At 39.0% G+C, this 26,742-nt stretch overlaps 1 protein-coding gene across 2 annotated transcripts in view; it reads left to right on the plus strand.

Annotated features, from left to right (window-relative positions):
• dync2h1 (dynein cytoplasmic 2 heavy chain 1) overlaps positions 1 to 26,742 on the plus strand; it is a 145,043-nt gene that overhangs the window by 34,176 nt on the left and 84,125 nt on the right. For both annotated transcript variants that reach the window (XM_078929482.1, XM_078929483.1), the window contains exons 44-70: positions 80 to 287; positions 387 to 516; positions 1,542 to 1,697; positions 1,778 to 2,037; positions 3,281 to 3,527; positions 3,657 to 3,808; positions 3,937 to 4,081; positions 5,075 to 5,177; positions 7,099 to 7,263; positions 7,874 to 7,998; positions 8,929 to 9,177; positions 9,401 to 9,509; positions 10,054 to 10,167; positions 10,326 to 10,468; positions 10,789 to 10,867; positions 11,201 to 11,361; positions 12,290 to 12,427; positions 13,810 to 13,923; positions 14,042 to 14,202; positions 14,389 to 14,512; positions 14,668 to 14,789; positions 15,769 to 15,855; positions 17,664 to 17,790; positions 19,407 to 19,548; positions 20,160 to 20,269; positions 22,185 to 22,283; positions 23,698 to 23,821. In XM_078929482.1, the coding sequence (XP_078785608.1) occupies positions 80 to 287; positions 387 to 516; positions 1,542 to 1,697; positions 1,778 to 2,037; positions 3,281 to 3,527; positions 3,657 to 3,808; positions 3,937 to 4,081; positions 5,075 to 5,177; positions 7,099 to 7,263; positions 7,874 to 7,998; positions 8,929 to 9,177; positions 9,401 to 9,509; positions 10,054 to 10,167; positions 10,326 to 10,468; positions 10,789 to 10,867; positions 11,201 to 11,361; positions 12,290 to 12,427; positions 13,810 to 13,923; positions 14,042 to 14,202; positions 14,389 to 14,512; positions 14,668 to 14,789; positions 15,769 to 15,855; positions 17,664 to 17,790; positions 19,407 to 19,548; positions 20,160 to 20,269; positions 22,185 to 22,283; positions 23,698 to 23,821 (3,894 nt within the window). The remainder of the gene's footprint in view (positions 1 to 79; positions 288 to 386; positions 517 to 1,541; positions 1,698 to 1,777; positions 2,038 to 3,280; positions 3,528 to 3,656; positions 3,809 to 3,936; positions 4,082 to 5,074; positions 5,178 to 7,098; positions 7,264 to 7,873; positions 7,999 to 8,928; positions 9,178 to 9,400; positions 9,510 to 10,053; positions 10,168 to 10,325; positions 10,469 to 10,788; positions 10,868 to 11,200; positions 11,362 to 12,289; positions 12,428 to 13,809; positions 13,924 to 14,041; positions 14,203 to 14,388; positions 14,513 to 14,667; positions 14,790 to 15,768; positions 15,856 to 17,663; positions 17,791 to 19,406; positions 19,549 to 20,159; positions 20,270 to 22,184; positions 22,284 to 23,697; positions 23,822 to 26,742) is intronic.

Raw genomic sequence — 26,742 nt, forward strand, 5'->3', positions numbered from 1 at the left:
CATACGGGTCGACCCCCGTATGGGTGCTTTAGAAAGACACTTGCTGTTTTCTGTACTGCATGTGCATCTGTGTTTTTAGAGGTGAACTCCTGGATAGTGTGTGATGGGGACATTGATCCAGAGTGGATTGAAAGTCTTAACTCAGTCCTGGATGATAATCGGTTGTTAACCATGCCCAGTGGAGAGCGGATCCAGTTTGGACCCAACGTTAACTTCCTGTTTGAAACCCACGACCTCAGCTGTGCCTCACCAGCCACCATTTCCCGCATGGGGATGATTTTCCTCAGGTCAGTCAGCTGCTAAAGACTGTTTTTATTTGTACAAAATTCAATTTGCCTAAGTGCTTGTCTTTGAGGTTTTACATCCTGTTGTGATTGCGTCTGAAGTGATGAAGACATAGACGTGGGTGCATTAATGAAGTCGTGGTTGAGGGGCCAGTCAGACGAGTGCCGCAGTCAACTAGAAAACTGGCTAGGAGACTACTTCCAAAGAGCACTGGACTGGGTCTTCAAGCAGGTAACATTTTGCTCAATGCACACTGGTTCAGTAATTGTAAAAGCCTGTAGCTGATATGCTGGTAAACTCGAAGATGTGTTTTTTTGTCTGAATAATGCTGGATGTTTTCAAAGCATTTTAAGTATTATTATGCTGTTTTTAGCCAAAACGACAAAAAAATATTTTCTGCATTGCAGGAGTAGTTCATCAGAAATTTGCCTCTGAGTTGTCGGCAGGACCGTTGGCAGAGAGTAGTGAGCCTGTGCTGATATCCCATCAACCCTTTGTTAACACTCTCCTGTTAGCTTACAGCCTCAAGCTAACGTTAGCGGTGCAATAAAAATGGCGAACAATATTGGAGCTATCCAGCTGTACAGTTTTGATCCAGTTTTTAGCTCAGACGAGGCGAATGCAACACTAATAGATCTATTTGTCTAAAAGTGGATGCATCAGAATGGAGCGAAGGAAGGAGCTTGTGGCTTGCTGATTATTTTATGCCACAAATCTTCTTTCTCTTTCGGCTTTTCCCATCAGGGGTCGCCACAGCGAATCATCCTTTTCCACCTCACTCTATCATGAACATCTTCTACCCTAACGTTAGCCAACTTCATGTCCTCTGTTAAGACATCCATATATCTCCTCTTTGGCCGTCCTCTTGCCCTCCTGCCAGGCAGCTCCATCTCCAACATCCTCCTACCAATATATCCGATATATATAATTTTATGCCACAAATGAGCTCTATTTAAAGCTGCTTTTTTTCGTCTGCTCCTGATTCACTATGATTAGATTAAAGAAATACTCAGAAACACAGTTTAATCTTGACTTTCTTTACATACGTCCTCATCATCAGAAAAAACACCAAAAATACAATTTTCATTAGAGTGGGTCTTTACCGTAATTTCCTACTAATTCAATCATCTTCTATACAAATGACATGTGTGTAATATTATCCTGCTAAGTAAGAACAGGCTGACACGCCCACTTTTCCACTTGTTTACATGGCATGGACCCTGTGAGTGCCTTTCTGTCTCCTCTTTTTATGGCAGAATGACTTTGTGGTGGAAACTAGTCTAGTGGGTACAGTTTTCAACGCTCTGTCACACCTCAGTGCCGTGAATGAGAGAGGAGAGTTCCTCGTAGGTTTGCTGAGAGGCTTGGGAGGAAACCTCAATCTTAAAACACGACAGGAGTTTGCTAAAGAGGTGAGAACCCTTCTTTTTCATCTTTCAGTTAGTAGTTATTAATATTTTATGCCTAAATATGTTTCTTTTTCCATCTGCAGTTGCTAAGTTGGGCCAGAGAACCCCCCCCAGATGCCAGAAAACCCCTCGACACCTACTATGATAATAAAAGCGACCATCTAGCAGCTTACACCTTCCAACACCCTGAGAGTCTCACGCTGGAGCAGTTCTCTCATGCTCACATGCTGCCTGTAATAAAGACTACAGGGATGCAGAGAGGTCTGCATGGCTTTTTCCCATGGCTCACAGCTTCACACAGGCAGCCCTTCATGGTGGTAGGCCCTGAAGGCTGTGGAAAAGGGTAATTGCAGATTTGATAAGAAGCATTTTCTTACTGCGTATGTGACAAAAGTGAAAAAATATTCTGTATAACTCAAATTTGGATTAAAAATTCTGCCTTGCTTTAAAGTAATTGTACCATTGCATGGTAATTTAATTAATTAATTTGAATAATTTTAACAACTTTATCAGAATTTCTTGAGATGAAATCAGGTCTGGTAAAACCTTTGATTGTACATAAGAACTGGACCGAGTGACATCACACATAGAAAACGTTTTTCTTCCAGCTCCAACCAAATGAAGTCAATTCAATCGCAATTTTTTCAGGTGCCGCCATGTTGGATCCAGACGCTGTGATTGGTCAGAGTTGGTCTGAGTCGATGCTTCTGTGGCAACCACTCTCACCAATCAGAAGTGAGCTTGTCAGAAGGCCACACCTCAACCACTTGAAAGCGGGCTACACATAATCAGTCAATAAAATGTTTTGGAAATTTGAACAAAGCTCACTCAGTCCAGTTTTATTGCTCAGTCATTGGATAAAGCAAATGCAGCCACCCCACAATGTCTTGTAGGGTTGATTTTTTTGTTTTTGGCGACTTCACAGCACAGTATTGCTCATTGTGCAGTGCAGAGGTGCTCTACTACCGTCATCCAAAGTGACAAAGATGCAGAATTCACAGCAAATCCAACATTCCTTGTGAATGCACTGAAAGCTCAGAATAATAAGGATATTAGTGGCTCCATGCCTGTGTGTTTTACGCACTCTGGCCAGTGTGAGTGCACACGGTCGTAGGCTCCAAAGTAATTGCTATCCTTCCCAAGGGTTTGAAGAACAATGGTTTCTCCATTTGCCATTTATACTCGAGTTGAGTTTTCTATCAGTCAGTCTGGGCTTTTCTCATCCCCTTGTCTTGCCTTCTGGCCCCGGAAAGGTCAGCATGGCAGTAAGACACTGGCTCTTCTCAGCTCATTCCTCTAGCAAAAGAGCATGCTACTTTTTTTTAAAGGATTTTAATGTGGTCACATAAAAATACAAGTTTATGAATTCAATCTTAGATTTGATTACATTTTTAATCATTATTAAATTCTGTCTTTGCTTTGTTCGCTTAAAAACACACTTTTTTTTTCTAACAGTATAAAAGTGTTTGACACCAAGCTCTCTGAATTCCACATTTAGGAGTTTAAAGCAGCATGACCGATGCCTCATAACACTTACAGTGTGTGTCTTTATGTAGCCTTTTTTGTGTACGTTGTTTTTCTTTTAGGATGCTTCTGCGCTACGCTTTCTCTCAGCTACGCTCCACTCAGGTGGCTGTGGTTCACTGCAGCGCCCAGACTTCATCTCGTCACGTCCTGCAAAAGCTCAGCCAGACATGTCTGCTGCTAAGCTCAAACACTGGCCGAGTCTTCAGACCCAAAGACTGTGAGAACCTTGTTCTTTACTTAAAAGACATAAACCTACCTAAACCAGACAAATGGGGGACGAGCAACCTCACTGCCTTCCTTCAACAGGTAATGATGACACAGAAAAACATGGATTACAAAAATACTTTTTACTTGGGTACTTTAAGCACTTGTTTCTCTGAAATACTTGAAGTAGATGTGACATGCGTTTAATTAAACATCTTTTTTTGGCTCTAGGCTTTGACATATAAGGGATTCTATGATGAAAATCTAGAGTGGGTCAGTCTTGAGAACATTCAGGTGGTGGCCTCCATGTCAACAGGAGGTTCTGTCTGCAGCCATTCACTCACCTCACGCTTCTGCTCCATTGTGCGCATCTGTGCTATAGAGTATGTATGAAAAGAAAGGAGCGATTACATTACAAGTACAAATATTTTGTAGCATTAGCCTCTTTTTTGCTGTTTTTTTTTTTTGTAAAATCCTATTATTTTCTTTGTCTCATTGAATGTTTCTTCAGCTATCCGGACAGAGAGCAGCTTCACTCCATCTACTCAGCTTACTTGCAACCTGTTCTCCAGCATAGCCTGGGCAGCCAAGCAGGCTGGGCCAGTACAGGGAGAACTCATCAGCTAGCTGGTTCTATGGTTCAGCTCTATGAACAGGTATTACATTAAAATAGAGGTCATTAATGCGCAACTAGGGAGATAAATGCGAAAAAGAAACAGATTTTCCGCTGCTGTTATGCCCAGAACAAAAAGAAATATATCTTGACCTAGGTCAGTAGAGGTGGGTGGAATCAGCCTAAGAGAGCTGGCATGGGAAAATGAAGCTGCCAAAATCAAACTTAAGCAGTTTTTTTGTTCTGAGCTAAGCATATGTGCAGCATTTGTCAGCTTTAGTTGTTTTTTTTCCCAATCAGAAAGCATGTTAGCTGCAATTTGATGACACTGAGTCTCTCACAGGGTACATCTGACTTTATCAGCAATTTTTTACTAATTGGAATGTACCTTTTCACCAGAAAACATCAAATGTAGGAGCATGAGTGACTTTTTTTATCTTATGTCAGTTGTTCTTTTTGGCTCTTAACTGGCTCAGCTGTGACCCTAGAGCAATCACATAAATATCGACGGTAAGCCAGAAGTGCTCAAAAGCCAAGGTAGTAATAGTAGGTAGTTTGTCCTCTCTGGGTGGGTGGAGTGCTCCTGCCCCTGATGGAGGAGTTCAAGTATCTTGGGGTTTTGTTCATAAGTGAGTGAATGAAGGAAGATTGGAGTGTGAGATTGACAGGTTAATTGGAGCGGCTTCAGCTGTTATGCGGCTGCTGTATCGGTCTGTTGTGGTGAAGAAAGATCCAAGTCAGAAAGCAAAGCTCTCAATTTACTAGTCGATCTTTGTTCCAACACACACCTATAGTCATGAGCTCTGGGTCATGACCAGAAGAATGAGTTGCTGAATAGAAACAGCTGAAAAGAGCGTCCTCTGCAGCGTGGCTGGATGCTCAGGCTTTTGTAATTGTAAACATTGTCTTGTAATATGGTTTTATGCATTCAAATCCACGTTAGAAACTAGAAGAGAAAAATGTAGTTGAAACTTGGCTTAAAAAATCCAACATTTTATAGTCTTCTTTTATTTCTGTGCTTGTTTTTATGCTGTAGGTGAAAGCTAAGTTTACAGTGGACGACCACAGTCACTATCTTTTCACACCATGTATCCTGACCGAATGGGTTCTCAGTCTGCTGCGATATGACCTTACTGCAGGTAACCAATATCTGAGATAACTAAATGATTAAGCTCTTTGTTCTTTGCTCATTCTATATGTATTACCAGTAATCTGAATCAGCACTTTGTTTTCTCCAGAAAAACAGAAAACACAATAAAGAAACTCATTTTTTGGTGAAATGTTCTTTAATAAAAAACAAAAACAATGTTTATGCAGTGCTCATTTACCCTACTATCTGGTTGTTTTCACTGAGTTGTGGCAGCTGTTTCAACTGCATTTACTTTTTTAGTGCATGTCAAAGTTTAATCCATATTTTAGAAGCATTTTTATTGTAGTTTAACAAATAGACCAAGTACTTAAAAAGCATAAAAAGCAAGTGTTAATATTACAGATTTATCAAGATTACAGAGATCTAATTTAGAGAGTTGTGCACTCAGATATTGCAATAGACTAAATACAGTTGGAGGGAAAGTTGCATCATATGTGGAAAAAACACTACATTTTAAAGTTCTGGACAGCATGACGACTGCAATTGATAATATTCTTGAATGTTTAACATTCAAAATCTGTAAAGCAAAGAGAAAACACATTGCTATTAGATTCCTTCACAGAACTCTTGGCTCAAGTACTGAAATGTTTACAACTTGGACAGAGATAGATAATCAGTAGATAATCAGTGGGCAGTGGCTGCATGAACATTATAATAACTTTTAAAATGATTGTGTTTTCCTGAGATTAAATTACATAGATTCATTCCATAGTCAATAGTAAACCATTATTTCCCATCAAACTAGTCACTGATGGTTTAAATTAAAGGCACATGAGCTGTTTAGCATTAGGGATTGCCTTTTGTCCTTTCTGTTTTTTTAAATTGAATGTGCCAGAGAAACCTCCCAGTATAAACAATGCCTCTGTTTGTCTGTATTTGGTCAGTGGTATACGTTTACTTTGACAGATACTCCTGAAAGCAGTGACCTTTGAGAATAGGACGTGACACTGTCTTCTTAGCCAGGAGCACTGTGCTGCTTCCTTAGGGACTTTACTACATTTTGTGTGTATTCCTAAGGTGTGTTTTTTTTTCTTGCCTTTTCTTTTGTATAATAATATCTTTTTCATTTGCAATTTGAGAGTTCAAAAGAAAAAGTTATAGGCAAAACAAGTTTACATTTTTGATGGAAAAATCAAACATTTTTAGTGACTAAATGTCCTATTTTAGGTCAGAAAAGGAAATTATTTTATTGAAATTAGGGCTGGGTTGATAAAATTATTGATCTAAGTTTAATAGATCAATAATCGATCCATAAAAGTAGAGTTCGAACTTATATGCCTTTCCTTTTCCAGTGAGCTAACGCAAAACAGCAGTAAATCAATGTCCGTTAGCTTAATGCTAACGCATAATGGAATTTCCCATAGGACGGCTAATGCTAACATTTGATTGACCTAAACATACATTGTTGACTAGATGAACAGCTCTACTCAAAGGCATGAGCTTTCCAAAGTATAAATAATAAAGTGTAACGCTATAACGCGACCTCCACCTAGTGGCCAAAGTGAAACGCCCTCCAGGAGAGGCAGGACATAATGATCTGCACATTTTTGTTGGAGCTTCTCTGTCTGAGAAACAATGTAACACTGTATAGTGTCAACAATCTCATTGGTTTATTATTTCACTAATACATTTTACAGAAACTGGGAACTGTATCAGATTAACATATTCAAAACATATATAGATTATTACTGTTTTTTACAAATATGTCTAAATGTGTAAACCGTGTCAATTCAAAATTGAATCGAATCAAATTGAGTGGATCGAAAGAATCTGAGAAAATCACAAATGGAATTAACCCTGGCTCTGGTGAATCGAATCCAATCAATTCTGTAAATGATTGATACCCAGCCCTAATTGAAACTTTTATAAACTTTGTGCAGCTGAACTCGTTTTTGTACTTTCCATTTTAGCTCAATCTAATCTGACACAAAGTGTGCTGGAGGTGATCGCCTATGAGGCCAGGAGGCTCTTCAGAGATCGGCTCGTTTCCTCTAAAGACCTCCACACCTTCGACAACATGCTGTCTTCGGTCATACGTGGAGACTGGAGCTCTGATGCTCTGGACAACATGGCCGGTATGAAGTGGCTCTTTACTTCCTGCCCCTTCATCTGCTGACTGTGTTAACGCAGCAATAATCACAACATGCTGGAGATGAGTCGCTTGAGGAGTTTCATGACAGCTTTTATGGATTGCTGCTTGTGCCTTAAAGAATTCTGAATGTGATTACATCGGAGCTGGTTTGACAGCTTTCTATTTGGCATTTTCTTTAGCAATTTCCTTGGTAATGTTCTGTTTACCTGCTATATACTAGGATGGCATTTTTATTTTTTTTATTTTTCAGTTGGTTTTGAGTCTTGCCTCATAAACAAGCAGTGTGTTTATTAAAATTTCCCATCCGCTGATGGAAAATATAATGCCACCCTCGGTGAATTTAATTTTAGCCATTGCAGTGTTAGGAAGCTGACAACTGCCTATAAATTGTGTCTGGAGTGCATGGCATGATGCCAGTGCTCTGCTTTGCTGTACACTCCTGGAAAGAGAAAGATAAAGCTATGTCACCTAAAATGACATAAATCGGTATGAATACATACTTTTGATTTATTATTTCTGTATCATGAATTTTGTAGAAAACCTTCATATAACTTGCTCTAAATACCTGTAGTTTTTTTTCTCTCTCCCTGTAGATGGTTTCTATGTGACGTGGGGATGCTCTGAAGGGACTGTGATGGCTCCTTGCCAGCCTCTCCCTCCTCATGGAAAACAATTAGGTCGTCTTGATTCGTCTGATCTCAGAGAAGTCATACAGAAGGTAAGTCAAAGCCCCAATAGTTGTCACAAACCTGGGTGTGTGAACTTTGTCCTCCACGTTTGACCCATCCACTGGGGGGAGTGGTGCCGCGCACGGGAACCATTTGGTGTTTTAACCAAATCCAACCCCTTAAGTCTTAGTCACATGCACCGGTATGGGGGGTTGACCCTCTGGGTTTTTTGGTTGTTCATGGTTGCGGAGGGTTTTAAAGTTAAGTGGCTGCATCTTTTGAGGAACGCAGGTGTGTCTTGGAGTTCCCTTAAGGCGCGTATGGACACTTCAAGGTATGTTAAGGAATGTACCATTGTTATGCATGCGGCAATTGTTTTGTGGAATCTTTTTAAGGATAGTGGAAGTTGCACACACCTATAACAAATGGGTGATTCTTTCAGACAATATCCTTACGCTGCTCTCTAGCCGTTTGTAAGGTGTGAGTTCTGACTTTACTGACCGCGCGCAAATGCTGTGCACATGGGGTGAGCAAGAGATGTGCAAGTCCCCATAGGATGCCGAATGTCCACACAAACTAGACTCTGATTGTTTCATTTTCGCATTTCTAACAGTCAGGCTGCACGCAAGGTGAACTCTGGGTTCACCGAGCGGTCTCCAACCTTGATATTTTATGTGGGCCACCTGCTAGGGTTTTCCCATCTTTCGTCCGCAGACAGCCCATATCCCCCCATAAGGGCAGTTATGACCAAGGCCTTAATGTTGAGTGTAAAGCAGAGAGGTGTCTACTCCTATTTCTGCTATGACTCAACAGTGCATTTGAACCCAAAGCTTAAAAGTCTCAGAGTGGACACTCTGCCACGAGGCCACTGAGATGGTGTAAGCTAGTTGTTTGCACTACCTCAGTGAAAGTTTGGTATTTTTACACAATGATATGTTTAGAGCTTCTGTTTGTGTTTAATCATCTTAATCTTCTACCAGGGGGTAATGCTCTATAACCGTGACAACAAGGAGCTGGACCTCCTCCTCTTCTGGGAAGTGTGTGACTTTGTGTCCCGGGTAGACCGGGTCCTGAGTCGACTCGGTGGTTCTCTTCTTCTGGCGGGGCGGAGCGGAGTGGGTCGGCACACAGCAGCGTGCCTGGTGTCTCACATGCACGGATATGCATTATTCACACTCAAGATTTGCCGCGGTTATACACTGAAACATTTCAGCAACGATCTCAAGATGGTAAGAGAGGTTTTGCACCCTGACCCACTCACTGGGCTGAGATGTCACATTTTCCTGATTTCTCTTGAACACATAAACACATAATTACTTTTTCTCTTTTTACCACTTTTATTAATGTACTATAAAAATGTGTCATTGGTCATGCAATGCATTTATAGGTTTCCATATTAGAGCATATCTCTATGTCTATAATGCAGCTAAAACGTTCTTTTTCTGTCCATAGGTGATGCAACTAGCTGGACTTGATGGCCAGCAGGTAGTTTTGCTGTTGGAGGATTATCAATTTGTCCATCCATCTTTTCTGGAGATAGTGAACAGCCTGCTGTCATCAGGTGAGCATTATGCTGGGGCATGCTTTGATTTGTACTCCTGGGGGAGCAGATTGGAATAAGTTAGCATCGTTCTTAACTTATAAGACCCACTCAGACCTTTTGATCTATTTTTAAGTAGTCGTATTTTAATTATGATTATGCTGTTTCCTAAGACATAGTTTCTGCAGAGCGGCAGGGGTTCATTAGAAATTAATCTCTGAGTTGTGGGCGGGACTGTTGGTGTGGAGCAACTTTGCCCGCCCCTACCCTCGCTGTCGTTGAGAGCTTGCAGCAGAGAGCTTGTGGCCCGGCCAGCGTATTTTTTCGGTTGCACCTGATTTGAAAGGATTTAAATGAAGATATATACAGTATGTCCTCCATCATCAGAAAAATCTCACATGAACATGTTAAAAAAACATGATTTTTGTCAGAGTGTGTCTTTAACGCTGCTTCTGTGTCTGAAGCTGACGCATGAAGCTGACCATTCTGAAGACACAAACACAGGAAAGACCTTTTTAAAGTATTTAGAAGCCTGGATAAGGTCATAGCTGATGTTGTGTTTTAGGTGAAGTTCCAGGTCTTTACACTCCAGAGGAACTGGAGCCATTGCTGTCCCCACTTAAAGACTCTGCCTCCCAGGACGGGTTCAGTGGACCTCTTTACAACTACTTCTCTCACAGTGAGCACAATATGACTATTTGCAGTTCATTCTTGAGTGCTTTGTGTATAATAATTTACAGTTTTAGTCAGTTCCTATCTCTTTAATCTTTCCATTTTCTGATGAGCAGTCCATCTGTCCATTACCTTTTTCTTTTTATCCAATTCCTTTTTGTTTAGGAATCCAGCAAAACCTCCACATTGTTCTCATTATGGACTGCTCCAACTCCAACTTCACCATAAACTGTGAGAGCAACCCAGCTTTTTACCGCAAATGTTCTGTTCAGTGGATGGAAGGATGGTCTGAAAGCAGCATGAAGAAGGTAAAGGCAGACAAAAAACCCTTTCAGGGGGTTGAGAATGCAGTCCTATACATGCATACTTATTTGAATATGAAGCTGGATTTATGTGTGGTAATCTGGATTTTACATATTTGAAGTAGGTCTGTTGTCGATCCTTATGAGGGACTGGAGCTGGCTGTATGATTAGTACTGACTGTAGACCTTCAACTTAAACACATTGTCTATACAATTAAGACAGAGCCATGACATTTTACCCTGATGATAAAAGCGTTACTATATTCTCTGGTCTATAGATCAAGTCTTAATTACTTATTTGTAAACTCAACTGTCTACCATATCAGATTCCTGAGCTGCTCCTCTCAAAAACAGAAGATGGTGGCATCAATGTCAGAGAAAAAGCGACTGATGGAAAAAGCTCAGGTGTGTATGGTTTATCAATGCTCTGCTGCTATTTTATGATTGTAATGTTTACATCATTTTTGTTGATTAACTGTTTAATAACTCTCTGCACTTGTGCTAATCTAATTAATATTTCGTAAATATTTTCTAAATGTCATTTTCTCTTAAATGTTTAGTTGAAATTATTGGTTCAGTTACACAATTGAATTGTTTACAACACGAATGAAAAGAGCTTGTTCATGCTCAGTTAATTGCAATATCCTCAGGATGGCACAGAATCACATTGACTGTATTTCAGGTGGACGTTTAAGGTTGCAGAGATTTCACTTCAGGTCTGTCCTTGTTCCCCTGCAGGGTCTGAGCATGGAGACCTGTGCCGTTTATTCTTAATGGTTCACGAATCATGTAAAGAACACGGAGCAACACCGAGCCAGTACATGGCATTTTTACACGTGTACACTTCTTTATACAGCCGCAAGAAAAACCAGCTTACAACCAGACAGCAACATTTACAGGTAAAATGTCACCTGCAATAAAAACCACACTGTGGATTTAATCAAGCAAAACTTTTGTCTCATTTATCTCCATTGGTGGATTTCAGATGAGGAAAGTGAATGGTATTTTTAGGTGCCGTCTAAGCAGTGTAAACACAAATTTAACTCAGAAGCAAATCAACGCTTGTACAAGTGGTACAGCATTTATACAGCAACAGAAAATAATAATGCTTCAACTATAGATAGGAATGTTTGGCTTTCACCCCAATCAAAATCGTGTTTTGGGTATTTTTTAACATGTTCTTGTGTGAGGACATGTATAAAGAAAATTAAGATTAAAATGGCATTCCTGTGTATTTCTTTATTCAAATTGTTGTGAATCAGGAACAGATGAAAAAATGCAGTTGGAGAAACTACAATCAGCGGGCCACAAGCTCCCTGCTCCACTCTATTCTGATGCATCCACTAGCCGACGACTAGTTTCATGTACTTCTTTGTTTTCCTCATCTGGCATTTGTTTCAAAGCTGTACGACTAGTTCAAATACTGGTCACCAACCATTGTTAGGTTGTGCGTGTGAGGGGCTGTAAGTTAGCGGGAGAGCGTGTAAACAGAGAGCTCCTAGTAACGGGGGAGGGGAAGGGGAGGTGGGGTTGCCGTGAATTTTGAAAGATGAATTTCTTACAACCTTCTACAACTCTGCAGAAACTATTCCCCAGAAAACATGTTTTTTTGACTTGGGCTAAAACGGCATGATCACAATTAATAGATCACTGAAAAACGCTTTGAAAATAGATCAAAAGATGATCAGAGTGGAACTTTCAATAAAATGTTGCCAGCATAGAAGTCTTTGCCCTGAGTTGTAACCACATGGTTGCCAAATGTATTTATGCTTGTTTTTCTGATATTAAAAGCCCATTTCTTGGTTCTGTGCTCTGATGCGTTTGCAGGCAGGTGTGTCTAAACTGAATGAGGCCAAAGCGCTGGTTGATGACTTGAAGAGGCGGGCTGCAGAGCAAAGTGCACTGCTGAAGACTAAACAACAGGAGGCAGATGCTGCCCTGCAGGAAATCACCACCTCCATGCAGGTGTGTGTGTTTGCTCACGCGTCTGTGTGTTTGTGACTGTTTTACGTCGGGTTGTTGTCCCCCCGTTCTGTTGCAGGTTTTCATGCCTTCCTCAGTTTATTGTTTCTCTTTGTCTCGGTTTGGTGTCTCTAGCAGGGGGTGGTGTTTTCCTCTCCGGGCCTGAAAAAATCTGCCAAAAAAAGACACGCTGACAAACTTCTTCATTTCATCTTTACCACTTCTGATCATCATCTAATTAATTCCAACAACTGTCTGTAGAGGCAGAATTTTCTCCATCAGGACAGGAGTTTTTTTTAGTATTTTTGTTTCTCATCTGTGTTTTGGAGCATAACAGACTTGTTCTGGATTTCTTAGAGCCCTCATGTTTAAACACAGTGCGCATATTTGTTTCCTTTTTTATTTCTAGCCAGTATGTGATGGAGCAGCATCATAGGAAGTCAGCCTGATTTTGTCTTTTAATCCCTCTGTCCTTTCTCTATATTTCATACTGACATTGCTCTATTCCCTTTTTTATTTGGGACCGATGAATTCCCATTGTTTTTGATGTTTTTTTGTTTTTGCTTTTTTGTATCACTGGCTGTTCTGCCTCATTTTTAGTGGGTTTTTTATTCAACATTAAGAAGGACCCCGTCACACAATATATTTCCCGATCTCTAATTTTCCATGCATGCTCCAAGTGTGACCCTATTTTAAGGGAGTATACATTAATCTTTCTACCAAAGATGAACTGCTCCTGTTCTATAGTTGGCTCCATTCGGGTGGTTCCAAAGAATCTGCCATTTTACTTCCACAGACGGACAATCGTCTGTTTGCAGCTGTTCACATTTTTTAAAAAGTATGGAGAGCATCTATTGTGTTTGACTAGTTCACTCCAAATGATTTTGGGTTTCAGAGGATTGCTCAGTGGAAAAGGGTCCATAAAAGAACAACACTTTCAGTTTTTCACTTTTGGAAATTACATGTTCTATTAGTTAGTTAATGAGAGGGTTGATGAGAAGATAAAGATGTTAAATGGCAAATTAGACAGTGTGCAGTGATAATTAATAAATAGATTCATGGCTTTTGTCTATAGCTGTAAAATGAGCCAGTGTGGTAGAAACACTGAGGAAGACAAAGAGATGAAGGTTCGTTTCCAAGCCTTCATCTCATTGTCATCTCAACAACTTAGACTTGGGAAAGATAGAATAATTTAGAATCAGTGAATACCTAATACTTAACAGATTTCCTGACAGTTGGAATACTTGACTTTTTGCTTGAATTGTTTCATAAGTGCACAGTAATAAAACTGACCAACTCCTTTTTGAACAGTTGGAACCCACATGGTGGGAATTTAGTTAATAGTATTTCAGAGCACTGAACATCAGTTGTGCTTTTTGTTCCAGAATGCAAGTGACCAGAAAACAGAGATGGAAAAAATCAAGGAGAAAATGGCAGTAGAGGTGTCCAAGATTGAAGAAAGGAAGGCCAAAATAGAAGACGAGTTAAAAGAAGTTCAAGTAAGAAAAATGCCCTCTAACCTTTTTTTTTTTTTTATTTCCACATTTGCAATCCCATCTGTGCTTCTCCCTCACTTGGCTGGACATGTCCTCCTCCTCTTCCCCTGCTCCCCTCTAGCCTTTGGTAGATGAAGCAAAGCGAGCAGTTGGGAACATCAAGCCTGAAGCTTTGTCTGAAATCCGTTCCCTTCGCATGCCCCCTGATGTCATTAGAGACATCCTGGAGGGGGTGCTAAGACTGATGGGCATCTTTGACACTACCTGGGTCAGCATGAAGAGGTGAGAATGGAGCATGCTGGGATAAAACTTTAAAAGGAGGGGCTTGGGTTTTAAACACTGAGTCAATTTTTATTTTCTCTGACCATAAACAGTTTTGGGCAAAAGGAACCAGTTTGTTAGTAATTCTTCCTTTCATAGTTGTTTTTCAACATTGAAAAGTCTGACTCTGTCCTCTTTCCTCTGTAGCTTTCTGGCCAAGCGCGGCGTGAGAGAGGACATCGCCACGTTTGATGCCCGGAACATCACTCCAGAGATTCGCCAGAGTGTGGAAGAGCTGCTCAACAGGAACAAGGCCTCTTTTGACCCCAAGGTCAGCCAGCAGTGCTTTCAGGAGGACGACTGTTAGTGTAGATATTGATGTGAATTCCCTTGATTATGCGTTTTTGGCCTTGTTGGTACTTGAAAAGGCACTGGTTCTGTTTAACTCAAGTTGTTTCTGACAAATGATGCTCTTATTGCTGTCAGAATGCAAAGCGTGCGAGCGCCGCAGCTGCTCCTCTGGCTGCCTGGGTCAAAGCCAACGTCCAGTACTCCTTTGTCCTCGAGAGAATAGGACCACTGGAAAAAGAGCAAGCTGGACTTCTGGAGTAAGAACACGCTGAAAAACACGTCCTTCTCATAACAAATGAAAAATGATTAGATTCATGTTGTTGTAGGTAAAAATCGCTCTATTGAACAAGTAGAATTTGTCTTGGCAAGATTTCTAAAAATAAGTTGTGATTTCCTGTCTTTTTGAGACTGAATTAAACATTGAAATTACCTATATAGTTAACACTAATATTTAGGTATTTTGCTGTAGAAATATTATTATATCTTAAAATATGCATTAGTGCTCAAAACAGAGTATTATATCAGTAGGTATATTTATACAGTCTTCCTCCAAATATATCATAATTACTAAAATAGTCCAACTATTCTTATTTATAGACCAGAATCATCATGAAATATGACTGGAATTACACATTTTAAGATAAAAATGTCAAAAAAATTATTAATCCCTAAGTGTTATGAGTCAAACAAAATTTAAGTTTCCCTAAATCACATCTGTTTCTTGAAACAAGTCCACTAATCATCACAAAACACCTCTGCTTAAAATTGTGTAAATAAAAAAAATGTTTGATCAGAAACATTACTTACGGTAAATGATATGTTTTCCAAAAATGACTAAATAAGATATTCAGGACTTTTTGTCTTAAAACATCTTGTTGAAAAGTTGCCAGTACCGGAAAGTTAGTTTTGTCTTATATTAAGTCTAATTTTTGTAAAGTATTTAAACTAGAAACTAGACACAAATATTTGGTGAGATTTTTTGTAGTGCAGGCGGAAGTTCCCTTAAAACATTCAATTGTCTGTTGTTGTTTTTATTGCCTTAGTGGTTCATGTATAAAAAATGTCCATAAAGATTACATGCTTGTGAGAGAACGAGTGATTCTGGGTTTTTACAGACAGCACATGTATGAAAAAATCACCTCCAATCTCATACATATAAAGCAGTGACAAACATGAGATAATGTCTAATATTTGCTTTACTTTGTACTCTTGTGTGGTTCTTTGCCGCTAATCCAGAAATCTTCGAAAAACAGAAAATAGGAAGAATAAACTCGAGGATCAGCTGAACAATGTTGGAGCCAAGGTGAACAAGCTGAAAGAGAAGTATGTATCTTTATATTCTCCTATGTGTGCCTTTATATTTTGGAAACATCCATTTTTTCTTAAGATGTACCTGTTTGTCTTTAAATGCGATGCTTCCTAAAAGTCTTTGAAGACCCACTTTGATAAAAATAGTGCTTTAAGCATGTTCTTGTGGCATCATTCTGATGGTAGAGGACATATAAAAAGAAAAAATAAGCTCATAATTGGAGTTATGAGTATTTCTTTATTCAAATCATTATGATTCAAGATTCAAAACGTCATTTGACAAAGATCTTATTTGTGACGTAGACAAATAAGGGCAGCAATGGAGAGGGGAAGGGAAGGGGGCGGGGTTGCTCTGCATTAAAGGTCTTACCGACAACTCAGAGGCGAATTTCTTACAAACTACTGCCACTCTGCAGAAGTCTTAGAAACTTAGAAAATTATGTTTTTTTGCATAATCTGGGACTACTTTTACAATAGAGCAAAAAATGATTAGAGTGGTACCCCATCGTGTGGACTCCTGTGTTGAGACTTACTAAGAATAAAAAAAAGAATATATTCCAAAATACTTTGGAAAACTAAAATTTGTATTTTTTATAGATACAGTGTTCCCTCGTTTATCGCAGGGGTTACGTTCTAAAACTCTCTTGCGATAGATATGGATATAGGAAATCTGCAAAGTAGGATTAGGATGTTCTAAGGCTTTAACTCCTCACTATAGACTTTATTATCCACTTTTCTCATACAGACATAAACATTTTATTGCTTGTTTAAACTCGTGAAGTTGAAACCCTTACAGAAAAATAAGTCCAGTGTTATAAAACAAAAAAGATCTGTTTGTGATCAAAGATCTATGTAACTCCGGCAAGCATCCAGGAAACAGTGATCCTGCAAAAGGTGATCCAGGATATAGTGAGGAACATCAAATTACCGTACTTTAGCACCACAAGAAGACACAACATGAAAACGGCCTCAAAGCAGTCACACAAAGACCTCTCCAACACAGACCTATCTAAGACAAAAGTACAGCCTTTCTGGCTCAGGAAAAAGCATCACATACCACAACTTCTGCCTTCATATAGATTTGTATTAAAGTGTAGAATTAGGCAAGGCAAGGCAAGGCAAGTTTATTTGTATAGCACAATTCGTACACAAAGTAATTCAAGGTGCTTCACAAAACAGAAAAATGCATTAAAATCACAATACATCATAGAAATAATCAACATAAAATTTACTTTAAAAGAAAAGAAGAAAAAAAAAGATTTAAAAAGAAAGGAAGGAAAGAAAAATTAGAAGAAGAATAAGAAGAAGAATTAATGTGCTTTAAAGTATGGGCGTTTTATTTTTAACCCAAAATTCAAAGTAATGTGCAATTCTCAAATGACAGTTCAGTTTGCAATTTGACCGTGCAATTTGAGATAAATTTAAGTTACAAAAAAGTTTTTTCCTAAGTTTGACACAAGTGTATTAAACGTTTTTGTCTACAGTTTATCATAGTGTGTCTTTTGTAAACAAAATTTTAAATATGTGACAAAAACAAAGAAAAAATTCTATCTTAATCAGGTCTAATATCTGCTAAAGTTTACTCCAAAGTTTACTCTAACCTTTATCCCCCAATTTTTATGTCAACCCCAAAACTGAAATAACTTTAATTTTTCATGAACTCCTTAAAAACTGCAAAGTTTTTCATTACTGCCGCGCTCAATGTGCAGAGGAAGCTGGATTTATGTTTAATAATCAAGGATCAACAGAACTCCTCAATGGTCCTGCATTAACACCCACATTTAATTACTGATATCCACCCCCTCCTGTCCTGCCTTCCTGAGGTTTCAGCGTCACACTGCAGAGGCCGCTAAGCTGGAGGCCGAGGTGACGAAAGCCCAAGACACCATCACCGCTGCCGAGCAGCTCATATCGCAACTGGTTGGAGAACACACACGCTGGAATGCACAGGTAGCTTGATTTATGGCTCTGCTGATATGTGTATTGGTGTGGGAGGGTTTACAAATGTACTCCGAAGGGAGTCCATTTACCATGCTGCAGCAACAGGAGGGACAGCCGCCAATGTGTGCGTACGAGACCGATGGAGGAATCCGGCTGCTCCCCGGTCCCCTCCGGCTGTTTTTACTCCTCTTCACAGCATCTGTCTGCGCCTTAATTAAAACACTCAATCTCATGCTCACACACACACACACACACACACACACACCCACATACAAGCACGCACACATGCACACTGAAGGCCAGCACCACAGAGCTCATTTACTCTCTACTCACGTATTTTCCTACATTCCCACATACATATGCAGGAACACTAACATCCTTTACAGCCTTCATTGTAGTTCCAGAGTGCTATATGTTAATGTCTTTATGCTATTTAAAATTTACAATGGAAAGGAAAGATACGGGGTCTAATCAGGATCAGCTTACAGTGAATGAAAAACCAGGCTGTACATTTAAAAAATAAAATGGTGCATTTGAGAACAGTTTTAAACTTAAAAGTGCACATTTTAATCCTGAAAGAAATACTGAACAAAAATAATGACATTTTGGGGGAAAAAAAAACATTTTAAATTTGAAGAAGTACAGAAAATTTAAAGAAAAAACCCATCAAGCTAAAACTGTTACCAGAAAAGTTTATTTGTAACACTTGCAGTTTTATATTTTCAAGACAAGGTGTTGTAAGCAGTGATTGGTCCAAAATCTGTCAATCAAATGTTTGGAATGTTGGACATCCTCTGATGAGGCAAACTGGTGATAACGCTCTCCGAAAGTTTGGTACATCAGAAGAGGGATGACAGGTGGCACCAACAACAGACACTGTCCTAGGGCACAAATGACGTTAGTATGTATAACCTCTTTCAATTGACGTCAACAAAGCCCCAGAAGCCAATGGGTTCAAAGCCCCCCCTCACTAACAAATTAGGCTCAACCCAAAAAAATGAAAAGTCTGATGGCGAAGACGGAGAGGAAAGAAAAGCAAAAGTTGAAAACTCTAAACAGAAATTAAAACTGGTTACCAATATAAATTCTTTATTTGCTTTAAATTCACAAATTTACACAATTTAAGCTGGTTCCGATTTAACTCTGTAGAGAGACAAACAAGTTGATTTAAACCTGACTGCTGATAAACGGTAATAAACCAGATCTGTGTTTAAAATAAAGATGACTTTCTGCTAAAAACAATATTTAAATGTCTGAAAAATATGCAGCTTTGGAAAATTTGAGGATTGGGATCAGCACATTTTTACGAATTATACCTTCAACGTATTCATATATGAAACCCAATTTAATTTAGGTGTTACTCTATCTTGCTTCAAAAGCAGTTCAAATGAAAGGTTTAAAACTAATGAGCCCAAAAGCACAGACAGACCGATGTGTAGCAAAGCTTTTATGGAAGTTCACAGTTGTCTTGTACTGTTCTCTCTTCCTTCGGTCTTTTATTTCTTTGAGTTCCTTTCCTGATCCCCTCAAATCCTCACTACACCCACTTGCTTTCCTTGTTTTGTTCACCTGTTTGCCTGTTTACTCGACACTCTCTTGTGCGACTCTTTTTTTTCCTTTTTCAGATGTCTGAGATCAAGACTGAGTTGGACACACTTCCTTTCAGGACTTTACTGGCTTCTGGCTTCATCACCTACCTTTCTGCTGCTTCTGAAGACAGGAGAAGACACTGCCTGGAGACGTGGATGTCTCAGTCCGGGCTCCAGAGTAAATACACTACTACTACTTTTTACACACAACGGCACAAGCATATGTTGATTTGTTTGCTCGTCTTCCTCCACAAATGCCACCACCCACACATCGCCCAGCGCACTGCTGTTACGTCTTAAATACTTGGAAGCTTACGTTTCTGTTAACTCTCAAAATAGTAACAGATTACATGTTTACATTTTGTAGCACTTTCACAAATTACCTAAAAGAGAAACAATAAATTAGTATTAAAAAAAAAAAAACTAAAGTCATGATTATTCGCAAATTAATCACATATCATTTGTACCGAAGAAGAAAAACTAAACGACAGATGACTAGGATGCACACATGTTTATATATTTATGGTTCTTATGTTCAGAGATGATTAAACACATTTAATACTGCGATCAGACTGGGTTTTGTCAGAACAACGCTAATAACCAGCAGAGCTGCAGGTGAGCAGACCTGACTGTGGAAACACAAACCGGAGTTTAGATAAACATAACACGAACAGATTATGTGTTTGTCACATGTAATCTGGTTGTCATGTTCTTAAATAACTACCACTTTTAGATCTGTTTTTGATCAAAATGAACACTAACACGTATTTTCCTTTGCGTTTTTGTCAGAATTTGACTTGCGCTCATTCCTTTGCTCTGAGAGCGAACAGCTGATCTGGAAAAGCCAGGGCCTGCCATCAGATGACCTGTCGATGGAGAATGCGTTGGTTATACTGCAGGTTTGAAAACACTTCAGGTTTCTTATGGTTTGTTAAACTGTTTGGTGAGCAACAAAACACGGCATACAGCCATAAAAAGAAGAATGGTTACTATTATCAGTGTGATGCTTATTTTTATATCATGATATTCATTTTGTGGGAAGAATACACAGTTCAATTGAAAACCTTACATGTACTTTATACTAATACACACAGCACAAAGAGAAGATTCTCCTGTTTTAGATCAGTTCAGATTCCTAAAGTATTTTCTGCTACAAAATACTGAAATACCGGGAGACAAGAAATTTGAGAGATTTTTATCACTTATTTCAAAATCAGGAGATGAAATTGTTTGAAAGCTTTAAAGTATTTTTAACACCAAACTCAAAAAATGCTTCTGTGTTGAAAAAGAGAGAAAAATCCAAATAAATAGATGAAGATCTTAGCGGGAGAATCCTTTAGCTCCTCAAGTTTCATCCTGGGCTACAATTTCCAGATGCTTGAGGTGAACCTTCATCATGGTTAACTCTTCAGAGAATTTTATTTTAGGTCAAACAGCATGGGCATGTCCAATGATCGTGATGCTCAGAAGGGAAATAGGCTTTTGTGTCCCAGGGGTGAAACATATTTTGGTTTAAAATGTGCAAATCAAACCCAAGACAAAGATCTTCTGTAAGAATGTGTCATAAAAAAAGAATGTTAGTTGGAAATCATAAAGAAACATCTGAAGCCAAAGTGAATTTTTTGCAGTAGCCTTCAGTGAGCTATATCATGAAACATTTCTGAAAATTGAATAGATGGCTACACTAGTTCTGTTAGAAAAGAATTCAGCACATTTTACTGAGATGTTTGTGAAACAACAATCAAAACCTTGATGTCTGACCTATGGCTTAAAGAAAGTAAAAATATATATATAAATCCAAAATGTTATTGCAGCATGTAAGAAGTAGAAGACAATTTGTAAATCCTAACTAGAGAAGTTTAGTTTGTGTTCAGCAGTTTTAGTGACTCCACTGTTGTTCAAGTGACCCAAGAACAGTTTGAGGAGCATTAAAAATGAACTCATGATTTTCAGCTACAAATTTGGTTTGATTAACTAAACTTGACTAATGATTGTCTTTTCTTCTACCTGAACTTAAATCTGATCTTCCAAAGCCCAATATTACATTTTGATGCATGATCATTTAGCGTAAATTTCATAGTTTTTTCATGAGAAGTCTAAACTGTCTTGACCAGAGGGATCTGGCTGGGACTAAACACATGGTTTCATTATTCACACTCCCTTTATGGTTGTGTTGAACCATTTCAAGAGTAAGATTGTTGCACCAAGACTTCTACCTTGCATTTTTACCTGTGCCTGCATTGTGTTTTTGGATTGTTCATTATTGCTGCCTTCAGATTAATGCGCTCACAGTGCAGGTAAGATTCAGTTCTGTCATTGAGCCCTGAAGCTCACCGTTAGTCTTTTTTAGAGTAGTTTTGTCTCCCTGTTTAGCAACTGTGTGTCTTTCAAGATTTGAAGTGTTCCTTAAACCTCTTAGTTCTTTCCTCTGAAATCCTTAATGGGATGTGTGGATATGATGGTTTCCATGACAACCATAGATGGTATAAATGGTATGCTAATTAAGTGAGGCCTTTGTTTTGCAATCACAGGCTGGTGAAGTGTTTGGTTTGCTGTGACATCCCCTTTTTATGCATCTAACAACGGTTCCTGCAACATTTCTTTGTGATTGCAGCACTTTTTGTGCTTACTACTTTTATTTGTTGATTCTAAATAAAGAACTATTTTCACTGGTAAATATTAAAATGACTTTCTTGTAATGAGAGAAAAGATGAATTATCATAGTTAAATTTAAAGATGAAAATAATCAACTCTCCTTCAGGGCCAGCTCACAAAGTTCACTTTTCTTTTTTTTTTCTTTTTTTTTAATTCCAGAGCGTCGCCTGTCCGTTCCTGATCGACCCATCATCCCGAGCGACAGAGTGGCTGCGGACACATCTCAAGGAGCACAAACTGGAGGTTATCAATCAGCAGGTAAACACACCCACCTTCCATTCAACACTCCTGCACTTAGGTGATATACTTTCTTCACATCACTCAACCATGTCTGAACCCATCAAGTCTGTGAAGTAAACATTTGGTAGGTGCAGTATCTTCTTTAGGCCATGTCTGACAAACTGTGGTCAGTTCTCATATCATCTTGTTGCTGCTTCTTTCAATATATTAACAGATGTTGGTTTTTTAGTGGCTGTTTTTATAAACCAGAATCTGATAGAGGTGCATATTCATCCTGCTCTACACTCATGTGGTTTTGTGAGCTATTCAGATCATCCCATCCTTCTTTTATCTTCAGATTGATCACACCGCTCTATCTTGCTAAGAGGAAAACATTGGTGCTAAACATTTAGCACAAAACTGAACATTGTATTTATTTTAATCTTGACGGCTGCCTTTGAGTGTCATTTCTATTGACTGTATATGGAAACTGGACCGAGTGTGTGTGTGTGACGTCACCCATAAAAAATGGTTCACTTCCAGCTCCAACCAAATGAAGTCAATTCAGTCGCCTTTTTCCACCACACAGCCGCCGCCATTTTGGAGCCAGATGTCGTCAGCAAGGAGTGTTGGTCCATGTTAGTCTGAGTCATTGTTTCTATGGCAAACACTCTCAACAATCAAGAGGGAGCTTGTTGGAAGTCCAAACCCCTAAATCTTAAATAGTGGGCTACTCCAAACTTAATTCAATTCAATTTTAGTTATATAGCCCAATATTTACAAAAATAGTCAAAATGGTCTCAACGGACTTCATACCAGTAATTGTGTAATAAGCATGAATCATAAAGAACATATAGTTATAGAATTTAATAGCTGATTGCTAAACTAAACTATACTGGGCATCCCTGCCCTTAGACCCTCCTTCCCAAATCTGTCATCAAACATGTTAAACATTGAGTGTGGGGACCAGCAGGCTCCACCTACTTTTATTGAGGCATCTGATTGGCCAGTTTATAACTTCAGTAACTTTAACTACAGAAAAAAAAGAAAATAAATTAGTATTAGCAAAAACACTTTAAAAAAGTAGTAGAGCAAGAATTGTTATTCTGACAAATAGAATAATTAATAGCTGTTTATTTCTCTATAGAAGCCTATGGGCTTTCTTGGAGCCTGCAGACACTTCTTGTTAGGAATTTCAGGGCAGAGGGGTCACTCTATCTAGTTCTCATAAACAGTCAATGGTAATTTCTCTTCCTGGAGTGATTCCATCTTGCACAGAGCTGACCAAGGGCTTTTTTATATGAAAAACTAACATTTATTGAGCTTTTAACTGATAAATGATATCATCATGATGCCATTGCTTTTTTTCAGATGAAGGTCCATCCAATATAGAATAATACAATATTATTAAAATGTGTCTCAACAAAAGTCTTTTTATTCCTGCTGTTTGCAGGATAATAACTTCATGACATCCCTGGAGCTCGCTGTTCGATTTGGAAAAACCCTTATCATCCAGGAGGTGGATGGTGTGGAACCTGTGCTTTACCCACTGCTGAGAAGAGACTTCATAGCACAAGGTATACATGCAAACTCACATCCCAATGCTGAATGTAAGGAGTCAATCACCAGATGCTAAATTTGGTCTTTCTTTTGCCTGAAAGAGTATTCAATTTGACATTTGACATTTAGATATCTAGCCTTAGGGGGGGGGGGGTATACACAAGACTCCCCCGCCTCATTTGTTTCATTTCACTTAAAACTGTTGCTTTAAAAATATCCCAAACTGTTGCTTTAGATCCAGTAAAGCTTTTGACCGTTGGCCTGTTGGTAGATTTTTCATTAAAAACAAATTTATTTTTATTTTTTACATTTAACTCAAAGTTGAGTTTTGCAGCTTTTTGCTTCATGCATTGCAATTTAGTCATGATATTTGGGCTAACATTGGTCTTGCTTTGATGCATTTTGAAAATAGTCCAACTGGGTTCTTCAGTCTGAGTGGTGCTGGGTCCAAGCCCTACTTACAGTGGGGCAAAAAGTATTTAGTCAGCCACCAATCATGCAAATTCTCCCACCTAAAAAGATGAGACAGACCTTTAATTTTATCATAGGTATACCTCAACTATGAGAGACAAAATGAGGAAAAAAATACAAAAAGTCACATTGTCTGATTTTCAATTTATTTTAATTTATTTATTTCAATTTATTTGTAAATTATGGTGCAACATAAGGATTTGGTCCCTTACAAAAGTTCAAATCAGTACTTTGTTATATACCCTTAGCTGGAAATGACAGCAGTCAAACATTTTGTGTAAGTCTTCACAAGGTTTTCACAAACTGTTGCTGGTATTTTGGCCCATTCCACCATTCAGATCTCCTGTAGAGAAATTATGTTTTGGGGCTGTTGCTGGGCAACACGGACTTTCAACTCCCTCCAAAGATTTCCATTGGGGTTGAAATCTGGAGACTGGCTAGGCCACTCCAGAAACTTTAAATGCTTCTTACGAAGCCACTCCTTTGTCACCCGGGCCGTGTGATTGGGATCGTTGTCATGGTGAAAGACCCAGCCACGTTTCATCTTCAGTGCCCTTGCTGATAGGAGACTTTCTCTCAAAACTACGATACATGGCCCCATTCATTCCTTCCTTTACACAGATATGTCGTTTTCTGGTCCCTTTGCTGAAAAACAGGCCCAAAGCATGATGTTTTCACCCCCATGCTTTACAGTAGCCAGGGTGTTCTTTGGATGCACCTCTGCATTTCCTCTCCTCAAACACAACAAATAGAGTTCTTACCAAAAAGTTCTATTTTGGTTTCATCTGACCATAGGACATTCTCCCAATCCTCTTCTAGATCATCCGAATGTAGCTAACTTTAGACGGGCCTGTACATGTACTGGCTTTGGCAGGGGGACACGTCTGGCACTGCAGGATTTGAGTCACATTGTGTGCTACTGATTGTTACTTTGGTACCAGCTCTCTGCAGGTCATTCACTCGGTCCCCCGTGTGGTTCTGGGATTTTTACTCACCATTCTTGTGATGATTTTGACCTCACGGGGTGAGATTTTGCAGGAAGCCCCAGATGGAGGGATATCATTAGTGGTCTTGTCTGTCTTCCAGTTCCTAATAATTTCTCTCATAGTTGATTTATTCACACCAAGCTGCTCACCTATTGCAGATTCAGTCTTCACAGCCTGGTGCAGGTCAACAATTTTGTTTCTGGTGTCCTTAGACAGCTCTTTGGTCTTGGACATAGTGGAGTTTGGAGTGTGACTGTTTGAGGTTGTGGACAGGTGTCTTTTATCCCTTGTGCTATGACATGGGGTCCAGATGACCCCACCCTTATATTGACGTGTTATCCCTTCCATGACAAAGGTGGATAAAGGTAAAGAGGATTTCATGTAATTTATGGACATCAGTGAACATCACAAATCATTGAAGAAAAAAGGTTCAGCGTTTTGTGGGGTCCAGATGACCCCACTCCCAATGTTAAAGTGCCTTGAATAGCACACGTTTTATATTATTGACCAGTTCAAACAGGTTTCATTAACACGGGTAACGACTTACAGAAGTTACAGGTCTGATAGCTAGAAATCTTGCTTGTTTGTAGGTGACCAATTACTTATTTTCCACCATAATTTACAAAGAAATTCTTTAAAAACCAGACAATGGGATTTTCTGGATATTTTTTCTCATTTGTCATTCATAGTTGAGGTATACCTATGATGAAAATTACAAACCTCTCTCATCTTCTGGGGAGAACTTATGCAATTGCAGCTGACTAAATACTTTTTTCCCCCCAATGTATAACCTTCAGGTGGGTACCCACTGGGCTTGAACCCAGCACCAATCAGACTGATGAAGCTAGTTAAATGAGTGGTGAAACGCTTCAAAGAAAGAAAGTTTTAAGTCCACATGCTATGACTCAACGTCACCTGCATAAATGACATAATGTATAGAAAGTAAAAATGAAATGTGTAGTTTCCTGGATGCACAATCGCCAAACATTTTTTGAGTTGCTGAAAAACTCAAAGCTCCTTTCTTCAGACAATTCAAATTTAAATCTTCACATGCAGAATGTAGCCTAAGAAGTAATGAAAATGAGATAAAAACAAATGCTTTTGTTGTTTGCTCCAATATAAACATAGTTTTTACTGCCATCTAAATTCACCATGCAGTGGGGTTTATAGTTTCTTGGTTAGATTTTGTTTCTTTTCTGTGTTAGTTCTGCTTAGCAACAGAAAGGAAAGCTCTACTAAAATAAACAGTATATTCCTGTAGAAATATTTAGTAGGTTCTGATATAATCATTTTAAATTCTGAGTTTAAAGAATTGCATATCAATCACACACCTGCCAACGACGGCTGTACATGTACCTGTGAAAATGAGGGTGATTCATCGGTCTGTGAAGCATCAAGGGAGAGTCACAGTGAAGCTGAATTGGAAAGAGTGGGGGCAGGAGAACCGCTCAAAAGGCCAAGTTGTCCACTTAAAGTGTAAA

Source organism: Oryzias latipes, chromosome 13 (assembly GCF_053564925.1).
Source record: "Oryzias latipes strain Hd-rR chromosome 13, Olatipes_Hd-rR_3.1".
Classification (NCBI taxonomy): Eukaryota; Metazoa; Chordata; class Actinopteri; order Beloniformes; family Adrianichthyidae; genus Oryzias; species Oryzias latipes.